Source organism: Aspergillus sclerotioniger, assembly GCF_003184525.1.
Source record: "Aspergillus sclerotioniger CBS 115572 chromosome Unknown BO94scaffold_17, whole genome shotgun sequence".
Classification (NCBI taxonomy): Eukaryota; Fungi; Ascomycota; class Eurotiomycetes; order Eurotiales; family Aspergillaceae; genus Aspergillus; species Aspergillus sclerotioniger.
In genome coordinates, this window is record NW_020291007.1 from 535,574 (window position 1) to 553,703 (window position 18,130).

The 18,130-nt window shown below is 50.8% G+C and overlaps 4 protein-coding genes across 4 annotated transcripts; 3 read left to right on the top strand and 1 right to left on the bottom strand.

Annotated features, from left to right (window-relative positions):
* Positions 1 to 134: 134 nt before the first annotated feature.
* On the top strand, positions 135 to 7,043 carry BO94DRAFT_557443 (DNA-directed DNA polymerase alpha catalytic subunit POL1; the record flags this gene model as incomplete). Its single annotated transcript, XM_025613930.1, has 13 exons — positions 135 to 524; positions 577 to 2,301; positions 2,352 to 2,909; positions 2,960 to 3,700; positions 3,758 to 4,644; positions 5,097 to 5,180; positions 5,245 to 5,426; positions 5,520 to 5,602; positions 5,670 to 6,214; positions 6,271 to 6,421; positions 6,476 to 6,541; positions 6,619 to 6,727; positions 6,799 to 7,043. The coding sequence occupies 13 exons, from the start codon at positions 135 to 137 to the stop codon at positions 7,041 to 7,043; spliced, it is 5,766 nt and encodes a 1,921-aa protein (XP_025466572.1).
* A 132-nt stretch (positions 7,044 to 7,175) lies between these two features.
* BO94DRAFT_109210 (uncharacterized protein) lies at positions 7,176 to 8,225 on the top strand. The gene is made up of 2 exons (XM_025605492.1): positions 7,176 to 8,039; positions 8,097 to 8,225. The coding sequence occupies exons 1-2, from the start codon at positions 7,530 to 7,532 to the stop codon at positions 8,100 to 8,102; spliced, it is 516 nt and encodes a 171-aa protein (XP_025466573.1). The 5' UTR covers positions 7,176 to 7,529; the 3' UTR covers positions 8,103 to 8,225.
* On the top strand, positions 8,113 to 10,569 carry BO94DRAFT_109177 (DEAD-box ATP-dependent RNA helicase DBP2). The gene is made up of 4 exons (XM_025605491.1): positions 8,113 to 9,323; positions 9,377 to 9,484; positions 9,993 to 10,121; positions 10,186 to 10,569. Exons 1-4 carry the CDS (start codon positions 8,348 to 8,350, stop codon positions 10,398 to 10,400), a joined length of 1,428 nt encoding a protein of 475 aa, XP_025466574.1. The 5' UTR covers positions 8,113 to 8,347; the 3' UTR covers positions 10,401 to 10,569.
* A 1,496-nt stretch (positions 10,570 to 12,065) lies between these two features.
* On the bottom strand, positions 12,066 to 13,288 carry BO94DRAFT_625173 (SGNH/GDSL hydrolase family protein; the record flags this gene model as incomplete). Its single annotated transcript, XM_025617260.1, has 4 exons — positions 12,066 to 12,708; positions 12,758 to 12,897; positions 12,976 to 13,108; positions 13,179 to 13,288. 4 exons carry the CDS (start codon positions 13,286 to 13,288, stop codon positions 12,066 to 12,068), a joined length of 1,026 nt encoding a protein of 341 aa, XP_025466575.1.
* Between the last annotated feature and the right edge of the window lie 4,842 nt (positions 13,289 to 18,130).

The window sequence follows — 18,130 nt, forward strand, 5'->3', positions numbered from 1 at the left end:
CCTTTCGGAGTTACAGCAGCCACCAGAACCGTCAACCCCTTCCTTCCCCATACCCATACGGGAATCAAACGATTTCACCACAGGAAAACTTCCATGGACATCTGGTTCCTGTGGTAAAAGATCACCAGTGCGCCATGTCTGCTTCCCGCGCGAAATTGGCGGAGCTGCGTGCCCTTCGCGCCGCAGGAAAGAAACGCCTGTCGACATACGAGGTTGAGGAACAAGGCGATATCTACGAGGAAGTCGATGATGAAGGTTATAAGAAAATTATCCGCAACCGGCTAGATCAGGATGACTTCGTGGTCGACGATAACGGAGAAGGTTATGCAGATGACGGTCGCGAGGTTTGGAACGAGCGGAACGCAGACTACGGCGACAGTGAAAGCGAAGACGATGGTTTGCCTGCCCGGGGTAAGGCTGCGAAGAGGAAGCGTGAGGAGGAAAAGCAACGGAAGGAAAAGATCAACAATGGCATCTCGAAGTATTTCAGCGGCGGGGCTGCGCCCTCTGCTCCGAAGCCCAAGGTGAGTTGGATAGATTTGTCGAGCACAAGGTGACCCTCTAATACGTTTATAGCCTGTTGCTACCGCAGAAGACGATGCATTCATGGCCGATTTGCTCGGAGAAGTCGACACCAACGTGGTCCCGCATCGTGTGCCAACAAGAAACATAATCAAGTCTGAGACCCGGCGCAAAGTTCGCATCTTGTCACCCCCACTAGCCGACCGAACACGCAGAGAGAAGCCTATTAGGAAGGATGAGAATAGTGATCCGATTTCGCCAGTCAGGGACCAGACAGAGTCTGCTTTGGACGACGACGATGGCCCGCTTCCTGATATGGATGATGACGATGACTTCCCGATGGGTGATCCGATGCCATCGTCCCCAATCAGCAAAGCGGTAGAAAGGAAATCGGTCACCGTGCCTGTCAAAGTGGAGGAGCCTGATGACGATGACAATGATATTATGGAGGTTGCAGAAGTCACTGGACAGAACGAAGCTAAAGCTACAACCATCAACATGGCCGGAAGCCGACCGCCGCCGAAACTCAAGCAAGAGGATCGTCCGGCTCTTGCAAGCTCTTCGCCTACAAAGCCATTGCCAGAAGTAGATGCATCCTGGAACGATGTTAGGAGCAAGCTGAATGTCCTCAGCAGCCCGGCGTCATCGGAAATGCGTGGCTTCGGTAAGCTTCGTGCCCAGGATGTTATTGAGGAAGACGGCAGCCTGCGCATGTTCTGGTTGGACTTCACAGAAGTCAACGGCAGCCTTTGCTTGTTTGGAAAGGTGAAGAACAAGCAGAACGGTTCTTACGCCAGCGCATTCGTCAAAGTCGACAACATCCTACGAAAGCTCTACTTTCTCCCCCGAGAGTATCGGCACAAGAACGGGCGAGAGACAGACGAAGAGGTAGACATGGAAGATGTTTACCAGGAAGTCGACGGGATGATGTCAAGGCTGAAGGTAGGAATGCATAAGATCAAGCCTTGCACCCGCAAATATGCATTTGAATTACCCGGTGTCCCGAAAGAGGCGGAATATTTGAAGCTCCTTTATCCTTACGACAAGTCTGTCTTGCCAATGGACGTCAAGGGCGAGACATTCTCCCATGTTTTCGGGACAAATACATCATTATTTGAGCAGTTCGTGCTCTGGAAAAACATCATGGGTCCTTGTTGGCTCAAAATAGAGGAAGCGGATTTTTCTGCTGTTAACAATGCCTCTTGGTGCAAATTTGAATGTCAGGCAACAAAGCCAGCACTTATCTCCCCGGTTCCTGATTCTGAGAACCTGGAAGCACCCCCTCTTACGATCATGAGTCTGTCCTTCCGAACACAGCTCAATGTGAAAGAGAATAAACAGGAGATTCTGGTGGCAAGCGCAAGAGTGTATGAAAACGTTTCACTCACGGACACAACCCCACCCGAGAGACTTCCCTGCAAGACTTTCACGGTCATGCGGCCTGCAGGCACTTCATATCCGATGCATTTTGAAACTGAAACGCGGAAGCAGCGTGGCATGTATATGCTAGAGAAGAGTGAACAGTTTCTGCTCAGCAAATTCTTAGCACTGTTTGAAAAAATGGATCCGGATGTTCTAATGGGACATCAACTCCAGGAAGTGGACCTCAGCATTCTACTCAGCAGATTGAAGGAAAAGAAAACACCTGGCTGGCATCGACTCGGGCGGTTAAAGCGCGGCGATTGGCCCAAGAATTTCAACAGGGGTGGCGGCTTCTTTGCCGAGAGGCATCTTATTGCAGGAAGACTGATGTGCGATGTTGCCAATGATATGGGCAAGGTAAGATTCTTCGCTTTCATATGAAGAGAATGTATACTGATGGTTGGAAGTCTCTGATGATGAAATGTCAATCCTGGAGTTTGACAGAGATGTGTGACCTCTACCTCGGAAAGGGAAATGCCAGACAAGAATTGGATTGCGAAGCCGCATTGAAGACATGGGCCACTACCAAGGATGGCCTCATGAATTTCGTGAATCATTGCGACGCGGATACCTATTTCATTGCTGCATTGGTGTTGCGACTTCAGATGCTACCGTTGACCAAAGTTCTCACAAATATTGCTGGTAACTCTTGGGCACGAACACTTAGCGGTACGCGAGCAGAGCGGAATGAGTACATTCTGCTGCACGAGTTCCACCGTAATAAATATATCTGTCCCGACAAGTACGCTTCTAAACTGCTGAAAGCAGAAGAGAAGATGCAGGAGGGCGACGATGATGATTCGGCGGACAAAAAGAAAAAGGACAAATATAAGGGTGGTCTTGTCTTTGAACCCGAGAAAGGTCTTTACGACAAATTCATCCTTGTGATGGACTTCAACAGTTTGTATCCGAGTATTATCCAGGAATACAATATCTGTTTCACGACAGTGGAACGGACAGCGACTGTGAGTCTCTTCAAAGAAGTGACTTGGGCGCGAACTGACATTCTATATAGGTTGACAACGACAAGGAAGAAAAGGTGCCCGACGTTCCTTCCTCAGATCAGGAGCAGGGTATTCTGCCTAAACTCATTGCTACCTTAGTTGGCCGTCGACGCGAAGTCAAGAAGTTGATGAAGGACAAACGCGCTACCCCTGAGCAACTTGCGCTGTGGGACACCAAGCAGTTGGCCTTTAAGCTTACCGCTAACTCCATGTACGGTTGTTTGGGATATACGCAGAGTCGCTTCTACGCTCGTCCCTTGGCCATGCTCACCACATTTAAGGGACGTGAAATTCTCAGAAGCACCAAGGAGCTGGCCGAGTCAAAGCAGCTCAGAGTCATCTATGGTGATACTGACTCGGTCATGATTAACACGAACATGGACACGATCAGCGATGCTCTCAAGGTCGGTGATGAATTCAAAAAATCGGTAAACGAGCGCTATCGGCTGCTGGAAATCGACATTGACAATGTGTTCCGTCGCCTCCTTCTTCACGCAAAGAAGAAGTATGCCGCTGTCAACATGACCGAAGTAGATGGCAAGTATGTGGACAAGCTCGAAGTCAAGGGCTTGGATATGAAGAGACGTGAATATTGCTCGTTGTCCAAGGAAGTCTCGCAGAAGCTGCTAAACGAGGTTCTTTCCGGTGAAGATCAAGAAATTGTCCTCAACCGAGTCCATGACTACCTGCGCGAGCTAGCAGAAAAGATGCGCGAGTTCTCGGTTCCAGTTCAAAAATACGTCATCTACACGGTATGTATGCCCTGGTCAATCGACACTGGTCTTGTTGGCACTAACCTTCTCGCCTAGAAACTCTCCAAGCGACCCGAAGAATATCCCAACAAGGAATCGATGCCCCCGGTACAGGTTGCTTTGCGCGAGCTCGCCCGTGGAAAGTCGGTTCGTCCTAGCGACGTGATATCGTACATCGTGACGAATGGGGATGCAGAGACTGCGTCTCTCCCACCGGCCAAGCGGTCATATACACTTCAGGACGTAATGAAGTCTGATTCAGGGCTCAAGCCTGATATTGAGTTCTACCTCCTCAAGCAAATATTCCCGCCCATCGAGCGTCTCTGTGCACCTATTCCTGGTACCGATGCCGTTCGACTAGCTGAGTGCTTGGGGCTTGATGTTCGCAAATACCAGATCAATAGCTCCAGCGGGAGCAGCCAGCAGAATGCCGATATCTTCCCGCTGGAGTCGCAGATTCCCGACTCCGTGCGCTTTGAGAATGCCACACGGCTTACACTCACCTGTCGGTTCTGCAAGGAGAAATCGGTCTTTGAAGGACTGGCACAGTCAACCCACATGTGCACTACCAATGGTGTCGTGTGTCCCAACCAAGCTTGTCAGAAACCGTTTACGGTCTTGACAATCGTGGCCCAGCTCGAGGCACAGATCCGAGCGCAGACTTCCAAGTACTATGAGGGCTGGCTTATCTGCGACGACACGGCATGCGGTAACCGGACCAGACAAATCAGTGTGTATGGGCACCGGTGTCTTGGACCCCGGGGCCACGCCGAAGGTTGCCTTGGCCGAATGACGTACGAGTACACGGAAAAACAGATGTACAACCAATTACTCTACTTTGCTGGACTTTGGGATGTGGACAAGGCTCGGAAGGCAGCAGAGAAGGAACCCACTGGGGAAAAGAAGGATAGTGTGGCGGCACTGGTTGAGTTCAATCGCACGCGGTTTGGAACTATCAAGGGGGTAGTGGACGCGTATTTGAGGAAGTGTGGCCGGCAATGGGTCGAGATGGACAGCCTATTCCGCTTCATGTTGCCATAGCTCCTCGTGGATTCCCGGTTTTGTATATAGCTATATTTAGGCGGTTTGGGTTTGTGATTTTGTCGCCAATATGAATAGCGGGCATTTGCTTTTTTTCTAGATGATGGGATGAGATTAATAAACATGAAGAACATTGTGATTCCTACAGACAAGTGAATTGTGGATACGCTCTGTATCGATAAATGGGATGCTGCTCGATTTCCCGCCAGCCCCGCACCCCGCCAATCAAGCACACGGCTTTCTCTGCCCGGCACTGAACTCTCCCGCCATCCGCTTGACACCTCAGCTGGGTCACTCGATCCTTTCCCTAAATAGTTTCCTGTGACCTTTTCTCCCTCCAATTGGTTCTTTTGAGCCCCAGAAAGCTTTACGCAGTGACCGTCACCATGTCAGTCGCGCGGGTCTTGGTCATTGCAGGCTCTGACAGCTCGGGCGGCGCGTATGTTAACATGCATTATCGCAGCTTTGAACCTCTCGAGCTAATGCAGTTCGTTCGGATCTAGGGGTCTAGAAGCAGATCAGAGGGTTCTAGCTGCACATGGTTGCTATGCTCTCACAGCCACCACGGGGCTCACGGCCCAGAATACCCTGGGGGTGCAGGACATCTTCATCATTCCCGCGGAGTTCGTGAAAAAGCAGATCAACGCCGGCCTGGAAGATGTCGGCGCAGATGTTGTCAAATTAGGTATGAATTTCTTAGCTCTCTCAGATGATACTTCGTTTTCTCTCTTCTTTTCACTCCCTTCGGGACATTTACCTGTAGACTGATAAAGTATAGGAATGCTCTCTTCCGCGGAGACAATAGACGTCATCGCTGAAGCATTGACCCTCCACCAAGTGCCTGCGGTGGTGCTGGATCCGGTACCCTTGCCCCAAAATCATATGATGACTTAGAGAGAGCTTCTATCTCTGACTCAAGGCGAAACAGGTCATGGTATCCACCAGCGGATCACGGCTTTTACCCGAAGCAGCTATCCAAGGTCTACGCATAAAACTACTTCCATTGACGACTATTCTTACCCCGAACATTCCGGAAGCCATGCTGTTGTTGAAAGACGCCGGTATAGATGTGCCCGAACCAACGGACCTGCCTGGTATTATTCAGCTCGCAAAGCAGGTCTGTTCCATGGGCCCCAAGGGAGTCCTGCTCAAGGGTGGCCACTTGCCGCTCACAAGCGATAATCGGACTGCACACAATCAAGGCGATGCCTCCAAGGTCATTGATGTGCTTTACGATGGGCAAGAGGTTACCTTATTCGAGACTGACTATCTGGTGTCGAAGAATACTCATGGCACCGGCTGCTCTCTTGCCTCGGCCATTTCGGCCAACCTAGCTCATGGTAAGGATCTGAGACGGGCAGTCCACAGTGCCGTTCGATTTGTTGAGGCGGGCATTAAGACCAGCATTGATCTTGGAAAGGGAAGTGGGCCGATCAATCACTTTCACTCCTTCTACAACCTGCCTTTTGCTGCGTAAGTTTGATTGTCATTTGCAATTGACGAGATTGCCCTACTAATGGGACAAACAGCGGTCATTTTGTGGAGTATGCTCTAGACCGTCCCGACGTCCAGTCGGCATGGAAGCGTTTCACGGAGCATGATTTTGTCAAGCGGATGGGCGACGGCACACTCCCCGAGGAAAGATTCAAATCATATCTGGTGCAGGACTATCTTTACCTGGTACGGTAATCAAGATCGATCTTGCAAATGGGGCTCTCTAACAAATTGATGTAGATTCAGTTTGCCCGGAGCAATGCACTCGCTTCATATAAAGCAGGAAACATGGAGTCTATTGCTGCAGTAGGTATCCTGCAATTCTCTATCGAGTGTTTTCACGCAGTGGCGAATTTTAGCTGACTTGCAATATCTCACTATAGTCAGCAAAGATTGTTCTCCACATCCAGCGTGAAACTGCGTTGCACCTCGATTACTGTGCTTCCTTCGGTCTATCTAAGGAGCAGATGGAGAGCACCCCAGAAACTATTGGTCGGTGATGGGTCCCTAGCTGTTTGACTCTCTGTAAAATGATTACTGACAGTCAGTTGTCTCATGAACAGCGTGCACCGCATACGGCCGGTATATCCTTGATGTAGGACAATCGGAGGATTGGCTCGCGTTGCAGGTGGCCCTTGCGCCCTGCTTACTCGGATACGGAGCCATTGCACAGAGGCTGTACACCGACAAAGAGTCCGTCCGCGAGGGCAATCGGTACTGGAAGTGGATCGAGAATTATGTCGCGGAGGACTATACGGAAGCAGTGCGCTTGGGATCCGGTAAGACACCAGCTTGTACCCACCCATGACATAGTAAAGGGAATGACGGCAGCTGACACTGGTTTAGAGCTACTTGAGACCCAGATGCGACGCGTTTCCCCTAGCCGGATGGAGGAATTGATTAAGATTTTCATACGAGCGACAGAGTTAGAGATTAGTTTCTGGGACATGGGCATGGGTGGCAAACACCTCTAGGGGCGAATGTGCCGAACTGGGGCCGGGGAGAGGAGCTAGCAACGCGGGGAAAGGGTTGATGGACTGTGTACATGAAGATAGACATGCGGAGAAGACGATCATCCATAGAGACTGGACGGGAGGCCCTGTTGTGTCTGGGCGGCTCCTCCTGGCATATCGTATCTATCTATGTCCCAGCGGCGGCATGAAGGGCGCGGCGCAAGTTGAAGGTCGCCTTCCGCCTTAATCAGCGGTGGCGGCGGGGGCCAATGAGAGGGCCGCATTGACGCATTTTCTGCGCTTTCGAGTCGCCATTTCCCCTGCACTAAGCCCAATCGGCCATGTTTGCCTCCGCCTCCCGTCGTTTTTTCCTTTTCTTTTCTTCGCTTCCCGCCCGGGGCTTCCTTCTCTTTTTCTTTCTTTCTTTCTTTCTTCCTCCATCTCATCATCATCTTTCGCTCTCCTCTTTTACCTTTCCTTCCTCTTATCTCCTCCCTATCCCTGTCTTTGAAGGTTGTGTTACTTCCTTCATTGTCTTCTTCCGTTTCATTCGCTTCATCTGTGTCTGTTTAACGCCTCTGTTTCCCTTTCCTCGGCCAAAAAACAAGTTCTCGTTAATTTCATCATGTCTTCCTACGGCGGCGGCGGCGGCTACCAGCGCGATTCGTATCGGTAAGCTATCCTTTGACTCCCCGGGCACTGGTCGGATGAAATGTCTCTTATCAAATCCGCCCTGTCGGTGTACTACCCGAACCATGACTGTATTCACCTCAAGGGTGTTGCAGTCTCGGTTGCGGTCACGCGACGCGGTCAGCCTTGAGAGAACTCCAGACTTTTGCTTGATTATCACTGCAAGGATCAATATAAATTGTGAACCAGCGAGGCTTGGATGCTAACACCCTTTGCAGCTCTAGAAACGGTGGTGGCAGCGGTGGTGGCAGTGGCGGCTACTCCAACGGCTACTCCAACGGCGGCGGCTACGGTGGTGGTGGTGGATACGGTGGCGGCGGCTATGGTGGTGGCTACGGTGGCAGAGGTGGTGGTGCCGGTGCTGGCGCTGGTGGAGACCGCATGTCCAACCTGGGCGCTGGCCTGAAGAAGCAAGAATGGGGTAAGTTGCGAAGCTTCGCGGGAGGAAATACCAGCAGTGCTAACAGTCATGGCAGATCTCGATGCTCTTCCCAAGTTCGAGAAGTCTTTCTACAAAGAACACCCCGATGTCGCCAACCGCACTCAGCGTGAGGTTGACGAGTTCCGTAAGAAACACGAGATGGCCGTCCAGGGCAAGAACGTCCCTCGCCCTGTCGAGACCTTCGATGAAGCTGGGTTCCCCCAGTACGTTCTGGGCGAAGTCAAGGCCCAGGGCTTCGATCGTCCCACCGCCATTCAGTCCCAGGGTTGGCCCATGGCTCTCTCTGGTCGCGACGTCGTCGGTATCGCTGAGACTGGTTCCGGAAAGACTTTGACCTACTGTCTCCCGGCCATTGTTCACATCAACGCTCAGCCCCTCCTCGCTCCCGGTGACGGTCCCATTGTCCTTATCCTCGCCCCCACCCGTGAGTTGGCCGTCCAGATTCAGGCCGAAATCTCGAAGTTCGGAAAGTCTTCTCGTATCCGCAACACCTGTGTCTACGGTGGTGTTCCCAAGGGTCCTCAGATTCGTGACCTGAGCCGTGGTGTTGAAGTCTGCATTGCCACTCCTGGTCGTCTGATTGACATGCTGGAAGCTGGTCGTACCAACCTTCGCCGTGTTACATACTTGGTTCTGGATGAGGCTGATCGCATGCTGGACATGGGTTTCGAGCCCCAGATCCGCAAGATCATCTCCCAGATTCGCCCTGACCGTCAAACTTGCATGTGGTCTGCCACCTGGCCCAAGGAGGTCCGTCAGCTTGCGTCGGACTTCCTCAGCGACTACATTCAGGTCAACATCGGTTCGATGGATCTGTCTGCCAACCACCGTATCACCCAGATTGTCGAGGTCGTCTCGGACTTTGAGAAGCGCGACCGCATGATCAAGCACCTCGAGAAGATCATGGAGAACCGTGGCAACAAGTGTCTCATCTTCACCGGCACCAAGCGCATCGCCGACGAAATCACTCGCTTCCTCCGCCAGGACGGATGGCCCGCCCTTTGTAAGTTCACACTCTACCTGCGAACTCTAATTGTCTACTAACATACACTCAAGCCATTCACGGTGACAAGCAACAGCAAGAGAGAGATTGGGTCTTGAACGAATTCAAGACGGGCAAGAGCCCAATCATGGTGGCTACCGATGTGGCTTCCCGTGGTATTGGTATGATGAAATCGCAATATCCCCCCTCCCCCTCCCCCTCCCCCTCTCCTCCCCTCCCCTTTCTTTCCTCTGCTGAGGCACCCTCACCCGTATTGAGGATGTGTGTCAATGGCACGGTGCTTGACTCTCTTCCACCACCCGTTGGTGTGTATGACTCTTCCAGGCTTTGTCGGGTCTCCTGAAATGGTTCTCAAGCCAGGAGGGCCTTGGACTCACAGTGCAGTGTAGCAGACGTATTACATCTTCTGTTCTGATTCACCATCTCTATCTTTGAACTTGGCCGGTAGAGGGATGGAAGTTCCTCTTCACCGACTCGTTAAAGCTGCATTCCAAGGTTGCTCTAGGACCACGATTTCTGCCGCCCTCGGACTCGTCCATCACGGATCTTTGATGAAAGTCTGAGAGAGAGAGAACGATGCATCAAGTCTCACATGACCGAGAAAGGGCTCCTAAGCCACGTTGCTATCTTGACTAATGCTCTGTTTGCTAACGTTACATGTGTCTGAAGATGTGCGCGACATCACACACGTTCTTAACTACGACTACCCCAACAACTCGGAGGACTATGTTCACCGTATCGGTCGAACTGGTCGTGCCGGTGCTAAGGGTACCGCCATCACCTTCTTCACCACTGACAGTAAGTGTTTGCCTTGTTCTCGCCTGCTCCTCTGGATTTGATGCTAACATGGCCCTTTGCGCAGATTCCAAGCAGGCTCGTGACTTGGTCACCATCCTTACTGAGGCCAAGCAGCAGATTGACCCCCGTCTCGCCGAGATGGTCCGCTACAGCGGCGGCGGTGGCCATGGCCACGGTGGTTACGGCCGTTGGGGTGGTCGCGGCGGCGGTGGTCGTGGCCGTGGCAACAACTACACTGCCTCCAACGCGGCTCCTCTCGGTGGCAACCGTCGCTGGTAAACTGACCTTGATGCCCAGTCCAGTCACTGAGCTTGTATTCCATTGTCACATCGGTAGACCTTTTCCTTTCTCCTGCGCATGACTTTCCTTCTCTTCGTAACGGTCCGGGCGGCGTTCATCGATATCACGATAGACTATTCGCGTGTTTTTGCTCAGTTTACAACAGGCTCCCCGGCATGGGACGGCCTCGAAACCCATACGATTGCACACTGATATCTCACGGATACACGTTAATTTTCTTTCTCTTTGCGTGGTTGTTTCTTTTTCAAAAGTTATGTGTATCACTTGACTTGTTCCGGAACGGATGGGTCTAGATAGTGTGTAGCTTCAGTTCTTGCATGCCGATAATTGGAGAGAAAATGTACCTATCTGCTTCTGGTTTTGTTAGTCGAAGTTATCAAGAAATGAGTTATCCGTACATCCATCCAACTAGCCAAGGCCATGTCTGTGTTCCCTCAATCCGTGCATGCACGCCTTTCCTCTCTCGACCCAGTCGAGTTGCCTACATTAGTGGCTGCATCCCGATACGAGCCTACTGGCTAGCTCGACGCAATTCCAAGCGTCTACCTAGGCCTGATCTGCAACGCATAGCAGACACCCTTGGTAGATGCACAAGGCAGCTGCTACTGCAGCCGCCGCCCCGCAAAATTGCCAATCGAGCCAGACCAGCACCGGGTTCCAAGTAGGCATCATCCTAGTGGGCTAGCTAGTCACGACACGGGTGCTTGATAGATGATTGCTTGGAGTGCTTACCTGATTGCATTATCAATTTAATTGAGTAATTTCTGATAACTAATAGTTGGTCGATGATGTGATCGCTGACGATTCCGGATACATGTGTATTTACCGTGTATGTTAGTTGTGGTTTTCAATCTGATTTTGTAATGTTTTCTTGGTTGTTTGCGTGGGCTTCCTTTTCTTTTTTCTTTTCCCCCTTTTTCCCTTGGCCTCTGGGCTTAGGTAGGTAATTTTTTTTCTTGCTCTCTTAGGTTTTATGCAGGGTATGTGGAGGAGGGTGAGTTGTGTAATGATGGGTTATGGATAGTTGATTTAAGTTGGGTGTGGGGGATTATTATGGATATTGAACGTAAAGTGAAACTAGGATAGATATGAATTGATCGTATATATCATATAAGTAGAGACAATATATGTGTTGTTGAGAATGTGGAGCTGTAGTGAAGATATCCGATATTCTATATATTTTCGACGGCTTGGAACTGTTAATAATTGATTCATAACATGCAATGATCTACCTTTCTAGTGCTAGAAGAAGAAGAAGAAGAAGAAGAAGAAGAAGAAGAAGAAGAAGAAGAAGAAGAAGGGAATAATGTATATAGATAATGAATTAATCAATGGGTATACTGTTAAGAATCAAAACGGTATTGGGAGCCTTAAGTACTAAGAGCTGAGTTAGGTCCTAGAATATGCGTTTAAATTGCTGGGTGGAATGCCCTTGCGCGCTAACATGTCTGAATTGTAAGTGTATATACTAGGTAGAGATTGTGTTCTCTGTGTGGAGAAATTTCCTGTAGACTAGCTATTGTATCTTGATAGGAAATAAGACAGGTGTATTGTTAACTTCGGACAGCCATAGTTATATACAGGCTGCGGTGATCATGGTTACTTCTGCATATAGTCATCCAAAACTCCGCATAGAGTATCAGATCAACCAGACCATTCCTTTAGCTTCTTAAGCACAGCACTGGCTAGTATCTTGTGAATGTGACTCGTCATATGCCCTGAGTTGTACCAGAAGTAGGTGTTCAAAGGCGTTGGACACCCGTATGCCTCGTAGTTCCATTCAATATCCGGCTGGTCGTAGCCCGCGCAGAAGTTTGTAGTGTTCACGATGCCATACTGGCTTGGGTGATCTAAAATGTAGCTGAGCTCACTATGAGCGTCAAACAACATCACATTCGTGTCTGAGTAGCGTCCATGGAAGGCATCTGCGTGCTGGGCCAATGCATCGTTGTACCAGGTGATCTGTGTCGCATTGGGGCTGGGATCAGCACTGCCTAGGTTGCCTGGTCTCCGGTCCAGTGGGGGAAGGTTCATGAAAAGATAGGAACGGTATCCCAGAGAGTAAATTGTCTGAACAGAGGAGAAGAGCGTATCCATGAGCTCATTGTAGAAGGTCGGGAAGTCGACATCGTACTTAGAACTGTCGCCAATGTCGTTGATACCGATCCATATGGCCACCAACGCATGCGACTGGTCTACAGTCTGCTTGAGAACGGGCTGTCCGTAATCGTTGAATTGCTTGACTTGGTTGACGAGCGAGACGGTGAAGTTATGGTGAAGAGGCGTGCTGTGGTAGGTTAGAGGGCAATGGAAGATGAGCCACCGCGGTTTCGTACTATTCAACGGAAATGTCTGCCCCTGCAAATGCAAAGTCCCACAGCTGTTGTCCACAGTCGAAGGGCGAGGTAACTCCCTCCTCGAGACCACAGCCCGTTAGATATTCCACCCAGTTTGGACCTCCTTCTGCAGTTGCGGCCTGCATTCAGAAAGCTGCATCAGCAACAGAACTGGATAGTAGGGCCTGTAATTTGCGATAGTATAGTGGTTGTCAAACCTGATTCTGGACAATCTTGTTAGTAAGCAGAGTCTGTGGGCTATATTCGAAGTTTTGGAGGTCGCCGATGAAGCTGTAGTTCTGAAGACCATGTGTCCCTTGGACGTATGTATACGAGTCACCGAAGGCGATTCTGGTACCCAGGTGTCAGTAAGCACCCAAGGGCTTTCCAGACACTGCAAAATATGAGCCCAAGCACAAACAGGTATTTCGTAGAGCCCCATTTAAAAACTCTCTTCTGAAGAGTACCGGAGGGGTGTGCCGAAATCATCGGAATGGCCGCGAGGGCCAGAAACCGCCAGGTTACAAACATAATTTGATTAATTCACTGTATGAGATTTGAGAAGACAAAGCTAGACTGCCAGATATTGCCATGTTAACGTATTTGCGGGTTTTATACGCATTGCAGGGGAGGCACAGTCTCTCATACTGCCCGATTAACCCCGCAGAGATATTCAAAATCCGGAGAAATCATAGCACGGAGTGGTTGAACGGAGGATAATTTTCCACTTGTAAGTAGCTGCAGCTGGCTGACAAACAACAGGCAGGCAGATCTGGGAGCAACTCCAGATCTGCAATGGGTCTCTGAGCTATCACTTCTGGATGCGCTTCTAGATGAACCAACGAAGTCTCCCGCGCTCTTGTAGGGACCTGACACAAGCCTCGGCTCGTGGATCGGCTGGCTGCGGACAGCACCGTCACTGACTGGAAGCGCGTGGGGGCACTGGGGAGCTGTCTAGCCGAGCCTTTTGGCCATGTAGCTTGCCGACGCCGGCAAAAGGGACATCCAGGAAACAGGTCTCGCTTGAGGGCTGTCAGCCTGTCAAGAGTCAAGAGTCAAGATGCTAGCGAACCAAGCCTGCCGATCTCCGCGCGCAAGGAGGCCAAGATTATCCGGGGTTGGAGGGCCCAAGGGAGGCTCAATCGACTGCGGGGAGTTAGTAAGTTAGTTCAGCCAAGCGAGATCGTGCTCCGGTTCACGGCGACGCGATGCAGAGGCCGTTGATGGACAGCCACGCTTCGGAGAGAAGGTGCAGGACACCCTGCCCGATGGTTTTCCACGGAGAAGCCATCGAGATAGATGATGGAGGAACAGAGGGAAATCGCGTTATCTCCCAGGCGTTGACGGGCAGGTGATTGTCTCCAGCTGAATGCCTCCGAATACCACCTCACTATCTTACTGTAAGATATCGCGTAATAATGAACCCAGGGTGGGGACTCCGACCTATCCAGTCTCCAGTTCCAGCAGGTGTGTCATACCAGTCGGACCGTGACTTGTGTTGGTCAGATCGGATTAAATAATATCTGAGGGAACGACCTGCCGGACACCGGACGCCAAAAGAAATCGGTTATCAGAGTAATCTAAATAGAGAGATAGAGAATGAGTCTGCAGCTGTAGCTTGTATGTACCTGCCTCCTTGGGACCACATATCATTGTAGGTAGATACTACTAGATACTGATAGTGACTTGTCTACCTTGGGGGGTGCTATGTACTGGAAAGTACCATCTTACGTACCTCCAGGGGAAAAGGTACCGGTAAGGACTCGGTACGGGTGGTCCGCACTAGTTCTCCCCGGTACGACCCAGTTACTAGTGAGGTAATTTGGACGAGCCGGGGCCAATGAGGACCACAGCAGCAAATGCAGGTTTAGGTATATACCGCTAGCCCCGACGGAGTTAGGCCGATGGTGCGGGAGGTAGGGGTGGTTCCAGTTCGGGTACGCTAACCACTAAGGTCGGCCAGGACCAGGACCGTGAGCGGGCTAGGCTTGGGGCTACTGCTAGTCCAATATGCGGAAGTCGGGAATTCCGCAGATAGTATCACGGGGGGTCGAGATTGGACACCCCCGACTGGGTTCCGGTCAAGCCTAACGTAATAAGAATGGCAGCCTTCAAGCCTCATCAGTCACCGGCGTAGAACATGCATGGAACATGTAACCACTCGCCCGTGATCCCAACTGCCCATAGTGCACGAAGGAAAAGCATGGGTTATCTCTGCAGTAGTGTGTCTGTGGAAGATCTCGAGTTGAGATCGTGGCAGGTCCGGTCGGGTCCTTCCAGTTTGCCTAGGTACTGTGTACCCATCATGGATCTTGAATCCGAAGGAACGCGGGCTTGGCGGTCCGCCGATTCGGAACTATAGCATTATCGTATATTAAATGCTTGCTCTCCAGGGCATGAATAATAAGACTGACACGTTGTCCTCCGTCACCGCGATAAGTGGAATACTACTACGGAAGAACTCGGCCGCTGATTCGTTCCTAGACGCTGACCAAGGATGGAGCCCCATTACATAAGAAAACCCTGATAATGGCTGACTGACTGACTGACTGACTGACTGTCTGTCTGTCAGGTCGGAGGCGTGTTTCCGGCCGATGTATCGTCTTAGAGTCTTAGGAACAACGGTAGGGTTCCCGTTGCGGATAAGTCGATTAGTTGACTCATTTGTCCTGGAGCTTGGACCTTATCGTTAGGCGGTTAGGGAGAGAGCTCCCTAGTGTAACCGATGTTTAGTTGGGGAAGCACCGTCGGCGTCTGAGACTGTCTGATCTTCCGGGTGGGCCATTGACAGTCGACTGGTTCAGACGAGACCGTCCGAGGACCGGACGGAGCACGGAGGACTCCGTTCATCCTCTCAGCTCTCAGGATACCCAATTGGTCTGGCGCCGAAATTTTCATCTACGCGGTCAGGACACAATCTCGTTAATCGCGCGAGATGCCGTGATCTCGCCCATGATTATCGGCGCGCAGCTACACAAGGTTTTCGCTACCACCAGTCGTCACGGGCAATCATCAGGTACGGAGTGGCCTACCGATTTCCGACCTGCGACTAAAACGACCCCATTATCTTAAAGGTGTCTTAGTCTACCGACTTAATCAAAATCCTAAAGCGCCTGAGAAATTACTGCTCTCCTCATTGGCCCGCCCGCGCGATTTCCCTGCCATTCTTTTTGGATTTTGAGTTTGGAGACGGGGCGACGTCGGTCGCTTTCCTGATTTTCGTCTAATTCACTTACTACGACAAATAACCATATCCATGGCTCCATCATGCTCCACCCAACAAAGGACGGAGAGTGAGCCGCAGAGCCGTGGTGGGAATGATGGCCCTAAGCAGTCAAGCCCGGACGCTCTGCTCCATACGGTGTCCAAAGACAGTTCCGCGGTATCGATCCCTTTGAAGTTTGGAGGTCTCTAGGCCACTAAAGGCAGTTCCTCGGCAAAATAAGGTGAGCTGAGCGATTTCGCAATTAGCGGACAATTGGATCACTCACTTAACCAGCCTCCGCATATAACCATTCCTGTGTATTATCTATGGCGCGAGATTTTCGACATGATGATCGCGTGCAGGTATTGGCTACAGAGTACGGAGTACCGTTCCGCAGTTTATTGAGGGCGACTGCGGTTTCGTCCTGTAGTCGGCTCAGGGGCTCATCCAGATAAAAAGAAAAGAGCGCGGCAGGGCGTCTCACTGCCTATTCTCCCTCCTCTTTGATCCTCTCTATCTTTCGGCTAAACTCACGCAAACCCGAGCTCCTGGTTGCTTCTTGCTGTATCCGGTACATTGCGGGCGGTGCTGGGAGCTGTGCAGCCTCGGGTCACTTGAGTGGATGCTGCTTACTGTGTAAAGCTCAGACAAAACATTCTAAGACGCGCTCCTGCCAGCTAGTCAGCACGTGGAGCAACTTAGCACCTGAGATCATGCCAAAATAGCTTGGTCACGGACGTGACATTTTAACAGCGGAGCTATCCGCATAAGCCAGACCACCAAGCCATGAAGCCATTTATTTTACGAATCAGCGACAATGCCATACATATGCGCATAATCGCATCCACATGCGACAGGAGGAAGGAGGAATACCCAAAGCCGGAGGGTACGGAGTAGAGTCGGGAGAACTTTTCAATTGACTGTTTCAAGGGAAAAAAAGGGAAGGAGAAAAAAAAGACGCATGCCTACCTCATTTCAGCGTCAACAATTGGTAGGTTACCCCTTTCATGTGCATTGGTAGGGTTCCCCATCGGGGAAGAACAATAATAATTGATGGTTTGGGATTGATCCAGCTCTCCTGGAGTCCTGTGTTGTCCCGGTGGGCCCCCGACAATACTGGGTCGATACAAATGCAATACATACTTTCTCCGCCCACTGTCGTCGACCCTCCTCGGAGACGATACTGGTCAGGAACATATGCAATGTGCACTCATCCTATGCAGCACGGGTGCCCTATGAAGGTCGTTGCAAATCTTAGGATAATAGAGATGGTAGATTATGGATGGTCATTGCTCAATTGGACTCGGTTTAGGAAGGTCCATCGTCGTTTATCAGCTTCTCCAAGTGCAGCTGTGGAGGTGCCCTCCGTACCAGTAATACTCCTCAGAAAAAGTCCCGATCGACACCCATCTCTCCAAGTCCCAACCTACTCATGCTAATCGGCCGGCGTCCAAAAGAGTATTAGCCTTTGGGTACGCTCTCTCCTAAGGCCTTGGCTATCTAGAAGCGCTGATAGTATTACCCCATACATCCGGGGATGGGAGGCTTGATTCCGCGCCCAGATGATACTCTGATTGTTGCATTCTAATTTCTCTAGGCAGGAAGCAGACGAGAGCAGAGCCGGCGGGTTTGCTGGAAAAACTCCATGACATTTGCAATGATCTAGTTGATCATTGCTTGAATCGATGCTCACTAAGCATATCAAATCCAGCAGAACCAATCATGGCCACCCCCAAGGTGCTCCGATTTGATTTGATCTTGTTACTCCGTAGGTACGGTGGGAGGTACGGAACCATACCTCCTTGAAACTGACACCAGATATTATTATTGATTCCTGCGATTCACCCGGAATTCATATCGCATGATGGTTGCCTTGTGACCTGCTGATTCTTTCAACTCTCCCTCTCGTTCATGATAGCACTGTTAGAGCAAGCATTTTACCCCCATCCATTCAACGTGGCAGTAGGGTAGACACAAACGAGGGATCTTCTTACGTACACTGCCAATGCTAGAAGAGTACTGAGTACGGAACTGACTGTTTCAATCGAGCCCGTGGATGGCCTGGAATGGTACGGACGGTATCACCGGCCTGAGGTTTGTCCTATTTGCTTCCTGGCTCTTTCACCGGCAGTGGGTGTGTTAGGTTCCGCCTGCGCGGGGTATGACCC

Coding starts and splice junctions, on each gene's coding strand:
- BO94DRAFT_109210 (XM_025605492.1), top strand. CDS start 7,530: ATGTTTGCCTCCGCCTCCCGTCGTTTTTTCCTTTTCTTTTCTTCGCTT.
- BO94DRAFT_109177 (XM_025605491.1), top strand. CDS start 8,348: ATGGCAGATCTCGATGCTCTTCCCAAGTTCGAGAAGTCTTTCTACAAA. Junction 9,324..9,376: donor GGACGGATGGCCCGCCCTTT/GTAAGTTCACAC, acceptor CATACACTCAAG/CCATTCACGGTGACAAGCAA. Junction 9,485..9,992: donor TGTGGCTTCCCGTGGTATTG/GTATGATGAAAT, acceptor ATGTGTCTGAAG/ATGTGCGCGACATCACACAC.